The sequence below is a fragment of the Corapipo altera genome, unplaced genomic scaffold (genome assembly GCF_003945725.1).
Source record: "Corapipo altera isolate COAL_440 unplaced genomic scaffold, ASM394572v1 44b, whole genome shotgun sequence".
Classification (NCBI taxonomy): Eukaryota; Metazoa; Chordata; class Aves; order Passeriformes; family Pipridae; genus Corapipo; species Corapipo altera.
In genome coordinates this window covers 771,177-784,668 of record NW_020884932.1, presented here as the reverse complement: position 1 = coordinate 784,668, position 13,492 = coordinate 771,177, and the positions used below count along the sequence as shown (strand labels likewise).

The 13,492-nt window shown below is 38.8% G+C and overlaps 1 protein-coding gene across 4 annotated transcripts; it reads right to left on the bottom strand.

Annotated features, from left to right (window-relative positions):
• Positions 1–4,428: 4,428 nt before the first annotated feature.
• On the bottom strand, positions 4,429–13,480 carry METTL6 (methyltransferase like 6). Of its 4 annotated transcripts, none has more exons than XM_027659468.1 (7): positions 13,449–13,475; positions 12,496–12,679; positions 11,447–11,825; positions 10,604–10,738; positions 9,214–9,384; positions 7,620–7,761; positions 4,429–4,946 (listed from the first exon to the last, which is right to left on the bottom strand). In XM_027659468.1, exons 3-7 carry the CDS (start codon positions 11,726–11,728, stop codon positions 4,798–4,800), a joined length of 879 nt encoding a protein of 292 aa, XP_027515269.1. In that variant the 5' UTR covers positions 11,729–11,825; positions 12,496–12,679; positions 13,449–13,475; the 3' UTR covers positions 4,429–4,797. The 4 variants fall into 4 exon arrangements, with proteins under 4 accessions (XP_027515269.1, XP_027515270.1, XP_027515271.1 ...); XM_027659469.1 differs by lacking the exon at positions 13,449–13,475 and adding an exon at positions 13,385–13,408; XM_027659470.1 differs by lacking the exon at positions 12,496–12,679 and having other exon boundaries at positions 13,449–13,480.
• Positions 13,481–13,492: the final 12 nt, after the last annotated feature.

The following is a 13,492-nucleotide window of genomic DNA, read 5'->3' as shown; positions in this document are numbered from 1 at the left end:
CTACTGCACCCAAGGGTCAGATGTTTTTGCAGAATGTATAACTAATAAATGTTTGCTCCCAAGCATTTGAAATGGCTCACAATCATTCCAAATAACAAACATAACCAGTGAAAAATTCTTCATAGCTATATTATGGGAGGTAAAAATCCATAAACAAACACTTACCTATTTTCACTAATCGTATCTCAGCAATATCTTTCCAATATAAAATTCTGCTTCGCACAGAGTCTTGAATGTATTACTGATATCACACACAATTTGAGGCCACCTTTCTGCCTCCCTGTAACATTAGTCTAATTTTGGAAGTTGCAGGCTTTCATTTCCAAAGTTGCACTTTTCAGATGAACAATACATTTAATTGTGCATCATCGCTGGCCTGTGAAACTCAGGCAATGCTTTTTCCCCCATAACTTAAACATAATCTTAACTTTTTTCCTTCACATACTGATGCTCAACACCAATATCTTCTCCAAATATATGTATCTTTCAAATGACTCTTCCATAAAACACTTCCTAATTGGTAATTTGTATCTCTCAATATATTCAGATGTATAAACCATACAACAGATGAAGCAAAAAAAAATGACAATATAAATGCCTTTCAGATTTCATATACCAGTATTCTCCTACGAGACCAAGGCTGTATGTTTTACAGTTGACTGCTGATGTTTATAGGTGCTGGCGTTTCAGGTCCCACTTTTATAGCACTTGGTTTCATAGAAATGATGCACAGTCAACCATGGCTATAGTGTTGTACTAACTGCTTAAATATTCGGCCTTTGCAACCCAAGGAACCTTCAGGTACCTGAAAAATGCACAGAAATAGCCTTTTAGCTATCGAATGAACCACATCAAATCTGCTCTGATACCGTTACTTTAAAGTTCAAATGCTTTATTCTCAGCGGTGCATATTTTTAAGGAAAGAAAGATTGTCCATGCATACAGTTTAGGCACAGTACCTGTGTGGATTTCTGTCCGGTCTCATCCTGTTGTCAAAGACATTGGATGATATCAAACAAAATTGACAGAACAGTAAATGTCAGATGACTCAAAATTTCACACTTCTCTAAATTTGATGAAAATAGCCAGTAGACACACCATACTCATGTCCTCACTGAGGCACTGCCCATTAACATCACCCCTTAATACACACTGTCCAATTCCAGTAGGAGACATCAGAGAATACCCACCAAAAAGTGGCATTTAGGATTCCCTAACTGCAGGAAAAGCATTAGCCCAAGTACCTACTTTATTAAAAATCAGAGTTTTTAATCACAGTGCACCAAATCACAAGAAAAATTTTTTTAAATGGGGTTTTCTTAGTCCCACTACTCCAGTAATTATTTGCATCTATTTTAAGTATTGCTCAGATCAGAGTGATGGCATAAAGGAACTCACTACTTATGCTTGCCAGATACAGCATCTAGCTCAGTCTAAAGGAAACAAAAGGCAGGTCTTCTACAGAAAACTGAGTCAGTCTCAGCGGTCTCCATTGATTAAAGACAACTTAAATCAAAGAATAATCAAAACATCTATTACAATCACCGCATAGTAGCTTGTTTGTGCATGGTGAGCATGATTCAGTACATGTATGCTTTTTTCAAGTCCTTTGAACTTGAACAATTTTTCCTGATTACTACATCTCTCTAAGGACAGATCTTCACAGAGTCATAGAATCATAGAATGACTTGGGCTGGTAGAGACCTTAAAGATCATCTAGTTCCAACCACCCTGCCATGGGCAGAGACACCTTCCACGAGACCAGGTTGCTCAGAGTCCCATCCAACCTGGCCTTGAACACTGTCACAGATAGGGCATCCACACCTTCTTCAGGCAACCCGTCCCAGTGTTTCACCACCCTCACAGGAAAGAATTTCTTCCATATATCTAACCTGAATTCCCCCTTTTTCAGTTTGAACCCGTTAGTCCTCGTGTTATCACTAGTTTCTTCAAGGAAGGATACTAGGTACACATATCTTTGGCATGTGCTACTGGTGACCTTACATGAGCTTGGAAAGGCTGAAGAGTTGGGGGGAGTATATCTACTTTACTCAGCACTACAATAGCCACATGCACCCTACCAGTTACTGTGTCTCACATGATGAGGCAAGGATTGCTTAAAGCTGACTCAACTTCTCCAAACTTTATCACAGTTACAAAAAACTTGTAATGATTTAGAGTTCACAGAAGCAGAGTCATAGAGACCAAGTTAAGCTTTCTGACCACTCATCTCAAAATAACATCTGCTTTATGAGAACTATAGCTGAAGGCCTTTCTGGCAGGGGCACTAATGCATGCTACTTTATTTTCCAGGTCTGACTGGAAATGAGACAGAATGAGGAATAATAAAAAATTAGAAATACTGCTCTCCATTTAACATATTGCTACACAAAAAGCGTCAGTAGTTCCTCAAGCAGAAATACACAGAAACACCAAAGCTACAGCCACACACAAAAAGGTATATTATTGTTCTGGCAATAGCTCAGTGTAAAAATGGTCAGTGGATGTCTGCAGCTAAGTCTATTGGGTTGACTCAAGTCTCCTGATCAATATTTTTGATACTTGCCTACATCTCATTTCCTTTCTGGGATGAACAGTTCAGTGCACCTGCCTTTGCATACGCTGACGAGCACCACACAAGGCTCGTCCTTCAGTCTCATTTATGTGCTGTATACTCCAAAAGGACCAAAATTCCAGTCCTGAAAGACATTTGATGTTACAGGGTTCAAACCAACCCAAATATCAAAAGATCTCAGACTACATGTAGTCTTTGAGAGAACTGCTGTACTAAAGATGAACATTTGCTAAGGGAAGCCACAAAATTATGATTGTTCAGATTAGAATAATGCTATCATTGTTATACTCCTTTTTAACATAGTTTTTCATTTACTATAAATGTTACTAGTTTGATATTTATTACTAGCATGGCAGAAAGGGCTAATGGATTGTGCAGCAGAGGTCAGCAATGCATAAATCTCCAGTATAATACTCTCCATAAAAAAAGGAGATGACATGTAATAACTCTCCTCAAAGAGTCATTAGGAGAATTGTGTGATTTAAGTGTTTTTTTCCTGTGAGACCAAAGATTTGTGACACAATAAATTCAGCTTTGGGGCTCATGGTGTCAAACAAAACAAAAAAAAAACACAAAAAAAAAAAAACCTGTGGTGTCCTGATGCAAAGCAATGATCTCTTGCAAATTTATTTGTAAGCATACCAACTCAATAAGACCTCTGGCAGCTCCAATTTGTTATAAAAATTTTGACTGGTTAACTTTTAAACATTAAGCTTTAGGCTGGAAAATTACTACTTTTTTCCTTCCATACACATAGAGCCAGTGTTAAAGAGTGCTGGAAAAGAAAATCATTAACATATCTTATGGCTACTTTGTCATAAACAGAGGCAAATAGTAACCTCTGGACCACATCAGATGTGTATGACTGGGTCATCTAGCAACACCCAAATCCAGTGGAATGACAGCCTGAGTCAATCAATCACATACTCATATGTACTGCAAGAAATAAAATCCCTACTCAGAATAGGGCCACCCTCAAAGTCACAGAATGCTCAAGGCCTTGCCCAGTCTATTTCCAAGTATTTCCAAGAATGATTACAACCTCTTTGGGCCCTGTCTCAGTATTTGACCTCCCCTTACACACACACACACACGCGCACACACACACACACAAAGTCTTAGTATTGCATTGGAGTTTTCCCTTATTGCAACTTGTGTACACATTATTCAAGATCAGCACAGGACATTGCACAAGTCACCGGATACTTCTGGGCTTCCTCTGCTGCAGAGTTAAATGCAGGTTAAAGATCCAAGCATGTTTTCGAAATTATATCATTCAAGAACACAGAAAAGGTCCTGCAGTGCAAAGTGCCACAGCTGCTGAAAAGAAAGGATAAAGTTCCTTCAAGCAGTTAAGTCTGTGGCAGGCTATGAGCTATAGCAACAATACAGTGGCTTTTAGTGGTAGGAAGAGCAAAGGCCAACACAACTTGCCTTAGAGTGATGGAAAAGAATTAAGACCTCTGCTCAGGAAAGAAGCAGCTGACAACAATTCATATGAAAGAAAGTACTCCTGACTTGCTGATTTCAGCTCCAAATGGGGAACTGACTTGCAAAACCTCAACTATTTCTGCTTATCAAATGAAGAACATCTGAAATTAATAAGGGATACATACAGCCTGATCCACTAACACGCTTCTTCAAGCATGAAATCAGAAAAATTAGGATCTTATTTAGAATGTAAACATTTTTTTACATCTCTAAATGCTAAGCATATTAAAAAGATACCATTATTAAAATACCAAAGCATCTTCCCTCATACTGCTCACTGAGTCTGTTTCACTCCTGTAAGTCCTACAAGTACTGAAAGTAAATGAAATATTGTAACTTTAATAAGGCCTAAAAAACACAAGTGATAGGAAACACAGGATATTTATTTAAAAAATAGTTTTTAATAAAAATTAAAATAACAGTTATGATGATAACTAGTGGAAGCTAATGCATAAAATTAACCATCTTTAGTGTGCTTTACCTGATCCTCCAACAGTGTTGCACAGGTTTTACTTTAGAAGTAGGAATACAGACGCTCAACAGGTTGCCTGCATCAGTAAACCATCTTAAAAGTGAATTAGAAATAGCATTCTTATTTTGTATCTGAGGATGGAAACCAACAGGAGGCACTGGATGCAGTAATTTCTGGTTTACTAGAAAGATGAGCAGACATGAAGCTATGTGCTAGTTTCCATTTCAAACAAGCAATGCTGTTGCTAATCAGCAAGAACTTATGTCTTACTGAAAGGCTTTTGAAATTTGCCTTGAAGAAAAACTCTTGGAACACGTAAGTCTTCTTTCCTATTCACAGTTTCTCGCTGCACATATTCATTGACCACTTGCTCAAATCCCTCAGACTTGAAAAGCTGAGATAAGAACTCTGGAAGAGAATTGAAAAAAAAAAAAAAAGATGACATATTATGTTTAAGCTATTTTTAAAACACCAGACAGCATTTATATAAGCATATGTTCTTCTCTGTTACAGCATGAAAATCACACAGGCCTTCAGATTTCAAGCTGTTCTATGCAGGCAGACTGCTGAATAAAAATCAATACAGATCTCCTTTAGAAACATCAACCTAAGCAAAACAGCTTGTAAAACTGGGGCTTAAGCTAGTTACTCAGTTGATTTTCCAAAAATTGCCACATCTCTTATTTTTATTGAGCCTTGTCATTCTGATTGTGACTGATGCCAATGCATTTTTACTTTGTGCAGCTGACCTTTGCTAGCTGAACACATTGCAAATAATTCAAAGGTAATCCAGTCTTGCATCTCTGCTCAGGGAAGAACATCACACTACATTACATGCCATTGCTCAACAGAAAAACTGACAAAGTGGCAAAGGGAATATGGTGATATCAAGCCTCCACTAAGTCCAACTGAAAGTATTTTCCATAAACAAAAGAATTTTACTCAAAGCATATCTCCCTTAAGGAAGGCAGAAGTACCTCACAAACCGGGTGGACTATGCAGCAGGGAGGGCTGCTTATGCTATTGACTTGTCATGTTAATTAAAAATCACAATTTTTCCTTTCCTGCACCTTATTTCACTCACTCAGGTAGTAATTTCACAGTAAATTTAAGCCATTTCTAAGCTTGTGTTCCTTGACAGAACACAAAAACATGACATTTTCCATTGCTCAGGGGGATTAGCTCGATGAAACGCTGATCTTGCAGGTACAGGAAGCACTAGAAGAGATGGTGTATTGAGGAAGATGAAACCACCCACTTTGGTGGTACTGCGGGCTTGTATCAACCTAAGCCCACCAAGAAGCCACACACACTGGTTGAAAACAAAGTGTGTTCATGTAAAATGGAGGACCCACATTGATGAAATACAGATAAGCAGCACTTAATTGTGGATCTATTGAAATCTCATAGTAAGGAAGCCGCACATACTTCATAACACAGAATTACAACCACACATTCCTCCACAAATTTAATAATTATTTCAAACAGTAAGAAAAGAATGGATTATTTTTTTTCCATGGAAGAAGTTCAGTGTTGTTATCTGATACCAGACATATTATAATAAGCATCATTCAAATCATCCCATGCAGCAATTACTTGGTGTACCAGTGTAGTGCCAAACAAATGACAAATAGCATGGGTTGCAACCTGTGCAGAATTGATGGGAGTCATGTCCCCAGTAACAAAAGAATTCTCAAGCATTAAGCAATATTTATATGAAAATTTGTGAGATGAATGAGATCATAATGATTTAAAATGGGAGCAGAAAGGAGATCTGTGAGACAGTCACAGACCAGCCCAAGGAAAAACAATTACTAACGTGAGCAATATAAAATAAATTCTCTTTTCTCTTTCCTTCCTCTTCCTCCTCCCTACCTCAATTCTTCCACCAATGGAAACATGCATACTGGAGAGGAATTTGTCATTCAGAAACAATTCTAACACACAATAAAAACTGGATTTAAAATTCCACAGCTAGGTCAGTCTCCTCTTTGTTCCCTTTAGCATCCATTCTCTTTGCAAGAGCTAATTGTTTAAAAAGAGCTAAAAATCACTTAATAAATATCAGTTCTAGAAATGCTTCAATGAAGCTGTAGCACAGCCTGCATTATCTTAGATTTCATCACTGTCCTGTGAAGGATAAAGACAGCTCAGATAAGATTAATGGGTTTTATATATCAGAAGCAATTAGGTAATATGTTATGGCATAAAATAGGAATAACATTTACTTGGCTCCAAGCTGGTCTCTTCAGTGTCTATATTTTTCTTTAGACTAAGAACAAAGAGCTCCACAGATATAAACTCACAGCTCTTATTACACAATGCTCTACAACTGATAGGGGGGAGTAACGAGTTTAGCCTGAGGAACTGGGAGTTAGAAGCTACAGCCAAACTATAATCTCAGCTCATTTTGAAACTCTAAGCAAATTCCTTCATGTCTCTCAGCTTCACATTCTTCACCAGTAAACTGCAATAATTACCTCCCTTCCTAAACCATTATGAGCACTGTATCAAAAACTTTATATACTTTATCACATAGAAATGTTTTTTCACCATCTTTACTGGAAAAAAAATCCAAAAAACAGAAGACAGAGTGACTACAGCAAGTCAGTGCCATCCCAGTGGGATTTGTGCACAAGCTTATCAGCACTGTAGTCATGGTTCTGCTTTAGAAATCAATGGCTTCTTCAGTAGGCCTCCTTTTGCACACCGGGAATAGCCTTGCACAAAAAATGATGTCAAGAGAACTGCTTAGTTGCTTCATGAAGATTATCAATTGTCTGACTGAACGTTGGTCTTTTTCCCTCAGCTAACAAATCCGAATGAAATTCAGCAAATTGAGAAACTGCTGCTCTTGGCACATTATAGCACATACAACAAGCTCGTAAACAAGAAAGTGCTCCATAAAGTCCTGCCAGTCTAAATACCCTCTTGTTTCCAAAAAGGATGGTAAACGAAACAAACCACAATTTAACAGTTCATTTGCATAAAACAAAACGTCCAGGGGCATGTTGGCAGTTCCCTGAAGCAAGTTTAAACAGAAAATTCACAAAAAAGAAAGCACTCTACAGTATGTCTTACCTTCAGTAAAAAAATATGATCTTGTCCCATCTTGTCTAACATAAAAGTTTTCTCCAAGTTTGCTGCCGGATTTAAACCTGAGCATTGCATGATCATACATTCCATAGTCTCGGAACAAGACACACTTGCCTGGTTTTAATACCTGTCATGTAATACATACATGCTTTAAGAAAACGGTTGCAATATATTAAGAAATAAATAAGGAACAATTTCGGTAAAATGGACTGTGGATTTTTGTTGTTCTGGGTTTTTTTTTTTATTTGGCCTTCATCAAAGGAAACAGGCCATAAAGAGTTTAAAACTTAGAAATACGTGATCATTGGCCATGCTGATTTTAGATATTTGATGCATGCAACTTTCCTACATGACATGCTGTCATCAAATACCAGCTGTATTTGTTAGAGGAGGAAAGGAGTACTTGCCACTTGCCAATTAGTGCAGAAACCCGCAAGTGACTTAAATGATCCAGGCATCTCCACAGAGAAAATAATAATTAGCCTTTTCATAAGCACGAGCTAAGAATCAATCCTGCTTTTGGAAAACAGCTGGTGATATACCAAAAAACCCTAACATTCCCTCTTCAGACTACTGATAATAAAACAAACAATATCAGATAACATAAAACTTATACACATATGGATAAGTACAAAATATATTGACTGTTTCCCTCTGCAGTCAATATATGACATCTCAGAAAAATCAGAACAATCACTATTCATATTATTTAAACCACTCTTGGGATGGGCCTATCCTAATCTATCAACTAACAAAGGCAGCCTACAGAGATGAGTCTCTCTAGATTAATGTTTACCTCTGAACACTCCAATTTTAAATCACCAGAGATCAAGTGTGTTTATTAATAACAACGACATCCTAACTCCAAGTCACTGTATCCCTGGAAGTCAATTTTGACTCACTATCATTCGCACCTTATCAACACAGACATCTCTGCAATCTATAAACATTACTTGTAGCATGCAACCCAAGTCACAGCTTTAAAATCATCAAATCATAGAATGGCCTGGGTTGGAAAGGACCTGAAAGATCACCTAGTTCCAACCCCACTGCCATGGGCAGGGACACCTTCCGTTAGACCAGGTTGTTCAGAGCCCCATCCAGCCTGGTCTTGAACACTTCCAGGGATTGGGCATCCATGACTTCTCTGGGAACCTGTCCCAGTGCCTCACCAACCCCACAGTAAAGAAATTCTTCCTAATATTTAATCTAAACCTACTCTCGGTTTGAAGCCATTCCCCCTTGTCCTCTCACTATATGCTCTTGTAAAAACTCTCTCTCATCTTTCCTGTAGGCTCCATTCAGATACTAGAAGGCTGCCTTTTATATATATTTTTGTTATATTGATAGCATGAATTAGGCTTCAATCCAAACAATCTCACAATACCAGGAGAAAAAAAAACATTATGAAACATATTTTAGTCCTGTATACTAAGTGAACTAACTAAATACATCCACAGTATATAATATTAAAGATCACTATTACAAGAGGGGTTATTTGCTCAGAAAACAAAAAATGTACTTTCGAGCTGAAAAGAAGGAAAGTGCTTTAAAGGCTGTAAAAATCTGCTGGTGCTACCTTGTAAATGTTCTTCAAGACAAGATTCATTTTGTCAGGATGAATGGCAGAAAGGACAAATATAAGTGTGACAACATCCACAGAATCTGCTGGTATATTGTCTAGAAGATCATCTTTGGTAAGATCGCACTGGAACACTTTACATCTTTCGGTACTATATAAGGCATTTTTCTAGGAAAATAAAACCAGTAAGCTTTCATTGAAACTTAGTAGCATTTGTCAATTGAAAAACAGTAAAAAACTTGTGAAATTAATCAATACAGCAACATGAAACATGGTGGCAAAAGAACAGCAACTTCCAATAGGCTACTAATGCGATCAGAAAATTTTTGCTGTGTACTACAATAGTGAAACTACAACTAGTAGAATAGTCTGTTCTCATGAGTTTGAGAAGGAATGTTTGAGAAGACAGTTCAGAAAGCTTAACCATTTCTGTTTCACTGCTGCTTCTACTCTTTAAAAAACACATAAATACTACTAAAAGAAATTCTATATTACAGGGTGATCGAAGTACAGCTCTTGAGCTACAAGTAGACTGCAAACAGTTGGGATTCCTGTCACGTAACCTGCAGCTGGGCTGTTCTAGCCCACAGTTCTGCTGGGTAAAAGGAACCTGGTCTTGGCAAGAAATAAGATCAGCAAGAGCTGTGGAGGTAGGTATCACCAAGTCATCCAAACCCCTGGGGTACACACTCAGCCCAATGTCATCTTGGGGTGCAGCTATGGCATCCCAGGAAGCAGATGTCCTCTCCTGTTTGCCACATGTACTTCTTCCTGTCGTTCCCATGAGACATGCTGCTTGTGGTTTTTGGTCACAAATATCCCACAAGATAATGCTTTCAATTAAGAGATATATAGAAATTTACCTGTGACTACAAACTTAATAAACTAGGAGACTTTTAAAGCCCAAAGCTCCCGCCAGCCTTGCTGGAAAACTCAACTTTGGACTGCAGTACCATCTACCCATGCATAAGTATAAACACACCTACTCCTAACCAGGCTACAAATTTCTTTAACAATAACTTTCATACCCCTGTTTTTAAGGTTCTCCTTGGGCTCCCTCTATCAAGGGTAAGCTTCCTTTGCAAACAAATTTTGCTTGTACTGCACAGTCAGCAGAGACATAGTAGTGCTCCCAAAAAACACAGTCTTCATAAATTATTCAAGTAATATACCATAATACTACAATGTGATGCTGAAAAGCGAGGTCTTGAGCAATGATTTGACTTCTTGGATAGGATCTCAACTGAAATGGATCAGTCTCCATTTTTTGGCAAAATATATTCTACCCTTCTTAAAAAAAGGAAGGCAAGAGATGCCTGTTACATTCATTTGCAATTTCAGAAGCTTCTAAAAACACCCTAAAAGAAGTTCCAGATATCACACCAACCTTCACATACTCAACAGCTCTAGGAGAGAAATCACAGGCATATGCAAAAATATTCAGATCTTCTTCTAAGAGTGGAAACAAGCAGTTCCCAACCCCACAGCCCGCTTCCAGAACGGTCAGCTTCTGATCTGCAAACTGAAGAAGAACCAATACAAGATAAAGTACATCATTTTTGTTTTCGCCATTACATGAGCACTACACTCTTCAATGACCACTTTAAAAGTTATAATCAATTTTAACTACCACTGATTCAAAAACCCCCCAAAGTAGACAGCCACTGGATAATCTGACACTAAAGCCCAGACAACCTGATTTCTGCAAAATTAGAAATCTTCTTAGAATATATTAATATTCTTTAGTCATCTACCCCTTAAGTAATCAACAGACTGTTGTACCATTTCTGTCTTGTCTTTCATTCAGCTATGAGGAACAACAGATGAAGCTGACTATGCCCCTTAACTCCATTCTACAATTAGCCTGCAATTCTGGATGCTTTTCTTTAAAGGAGTGTACTGAAAGTGCACCAACTTGCATCAGAAAACATCCCATCACAGAGAGACAAGCTGTCTATTTGGGACACAATACAAATATTTCATACTCTTCTTAGTATCCCAGATGCTATGAAGAGTATCCCCATCCAGCATGAATCAATTATAAACTGAAAGTGAACTGATGCTTGTGATTTTCAGGAGTTGTCTGATACTAAGAGAAACTACACAGAGCATTGAAAACTTGGCAGCTCTTACCCAAACAGCTTTGTTGTAAGTATTATTAACTCACTTGGAAACAACTGATTGGAAACATTTAATCCCATCTTTTGCAGCAGAAGTGTATAAATCTCACCTCACGACATGCTTTTAACTCTTGAAACTCTCTCGTTGTCCAATGTCTATCTTTGAAGAAGTTGGTACTGTTTCTTTTGTAAAACAGATCCCAGTTCTTCTGTGCCTCTTTCTCCAGTTTTAGTTGTTTGAACTCAGACACCAAAACCTGATCTTTTGCCAGTCTCTCAGCTTCCTCTGGGCTAAGGACTCTTGCACTATGGCCTTTCTTTTGGAAAGCACCATCTTCAGAAGATGTTGTTACTACATTTAAGCAATTGTCTGATGCCTTTTCTTGGAACATCCTAGATTCTTTCACACAAATATGATTGCCAAAGACCCAAGGGTGATTTTTTTTCTTTAGTGTATGGTTCCATCACTTAAGTAAGATAAGTGAGTATCTAGAAGAAAAAATGATAAATAATTACAGTATGCACTTACAGCAATTTTACAGTGATCTGTCCTACCTGATGGACTGACATACCACCAGATTTCTCCTAATTTCAGAAAACCTTCATACAAACTAACAAGCATATACATCATCACACTGATTAAAGACACTTCAGAGTCTGCTGGTCTTCCCCCTGCATCCCAGAAAGCTACTCAAGAAGAGAAAGATGGTACAGCTCTAAGCTTGTTTTCACTCAAACAGACTTTAGAAGGAAAGCAAGGGCTTTGTTTCCTGTTAATCGCAGTTGGAAGACCTCAAAAAAATAATAACTGAAAAACAGATGACATTTAAAAGTCACATTAAAATTGATGAAACAGAGTATATTCATGTCAGCATTTCTCCTTCCTGCTTTCACCTCTGTGAGAAAAAATGGTGAAAACACCAGCATTTATAACACCCCATATCTGAACAAGAGAACAAAACCAGTACTGTGGCCAAAACACCCAGAGCTGGCCCGTGTCAGCATTCTTTTTACTGCCTCCTCCTGAGAATTCATGCTGGTTTTAACAATCACAGGTGGGTTTATTTTCAGAAGTCAACAAAAACAGAGCAACAAAAAGAGCATTACGTAGGCTGGGAAGGGATCCAAATATTTTCTCTAATGTTAAACTAGTTCTCACCTCTTCCTTGCCACAAACATGCAGATCCTGGATGCCGGCACGTGTGAATTAAATCCTGCAAGGCCTGGTAACTCCTAGGGAAGCCCAGGTAGCAAAAATGTGCCATTTGTGCGTCAGTGCCCAGAACCAGGCATTGGTGTCACTTTACTAAAGTGGAAATGAGAAAAAACGAACTATAACCACCCTACAGCAAAAAAAAATAGTACTTCACTTACGTATTTTGTTTGCGACAAAACTACGTGATACGATAGAAATCACGTACTGTGATATGTACATGTTATATATGATGTTGCCACTATATATACATGTTATGATACAAACATAAAATATGGAAGCGTGCAAATGAAATAAAAAACTGTCAGAATTTTGTCCAGCGTCACAGCAGACAGATGCCCCCTTTTTCCTCCAAAAACAACAGGGTATAGAGAAGAAGTCCCTTTGAAAGAAAGTCTCTTCAAGAAGAGCATATTCTTAAAACAAACAAACAAGCTTAATGAGCAAAATTTCTACTATATTTCTACTACATGCTCCAAGGAGATTAAGCTGCATATTTCTTCGTAAAACGAGCTGGGAGGCGAAAAAAAAAAAAATCCTAGTCAGCCTTTCCACTGCGCTCAAAAAACGCCGTGGGAAGGCAGCGCGCTGATCAACTCAGCCGCAACAGCCTACGCCTGGGCTAAAGAGCCTTTTAGAGGTGTTTAATCCATCCCTAAAACCGCAAACTTGTAACACCTCCGTGTAATCCCCCGGTCCCGCCACACGGACACCGCTCCCCGCCAGCAGCTGCTCAGCCAGCGGGGCTGGGGGATCGATACCCTGGCAGGGGAGCAAAGGGAAGCCCCTCCTGCCCAGCCCTGCCCTCCCGGGGCGGGGAGCACCGCGCTCCCACCTCCGCGGGACCCTCCAAGGGCAGAGCAGCCCCGGCCCGGCCCTGCGCCCCCGCCTCGCCTCACCCGCCGCCGGCCCCGGAGAGCTTTCCCGGAAGGGAAACTCAAGA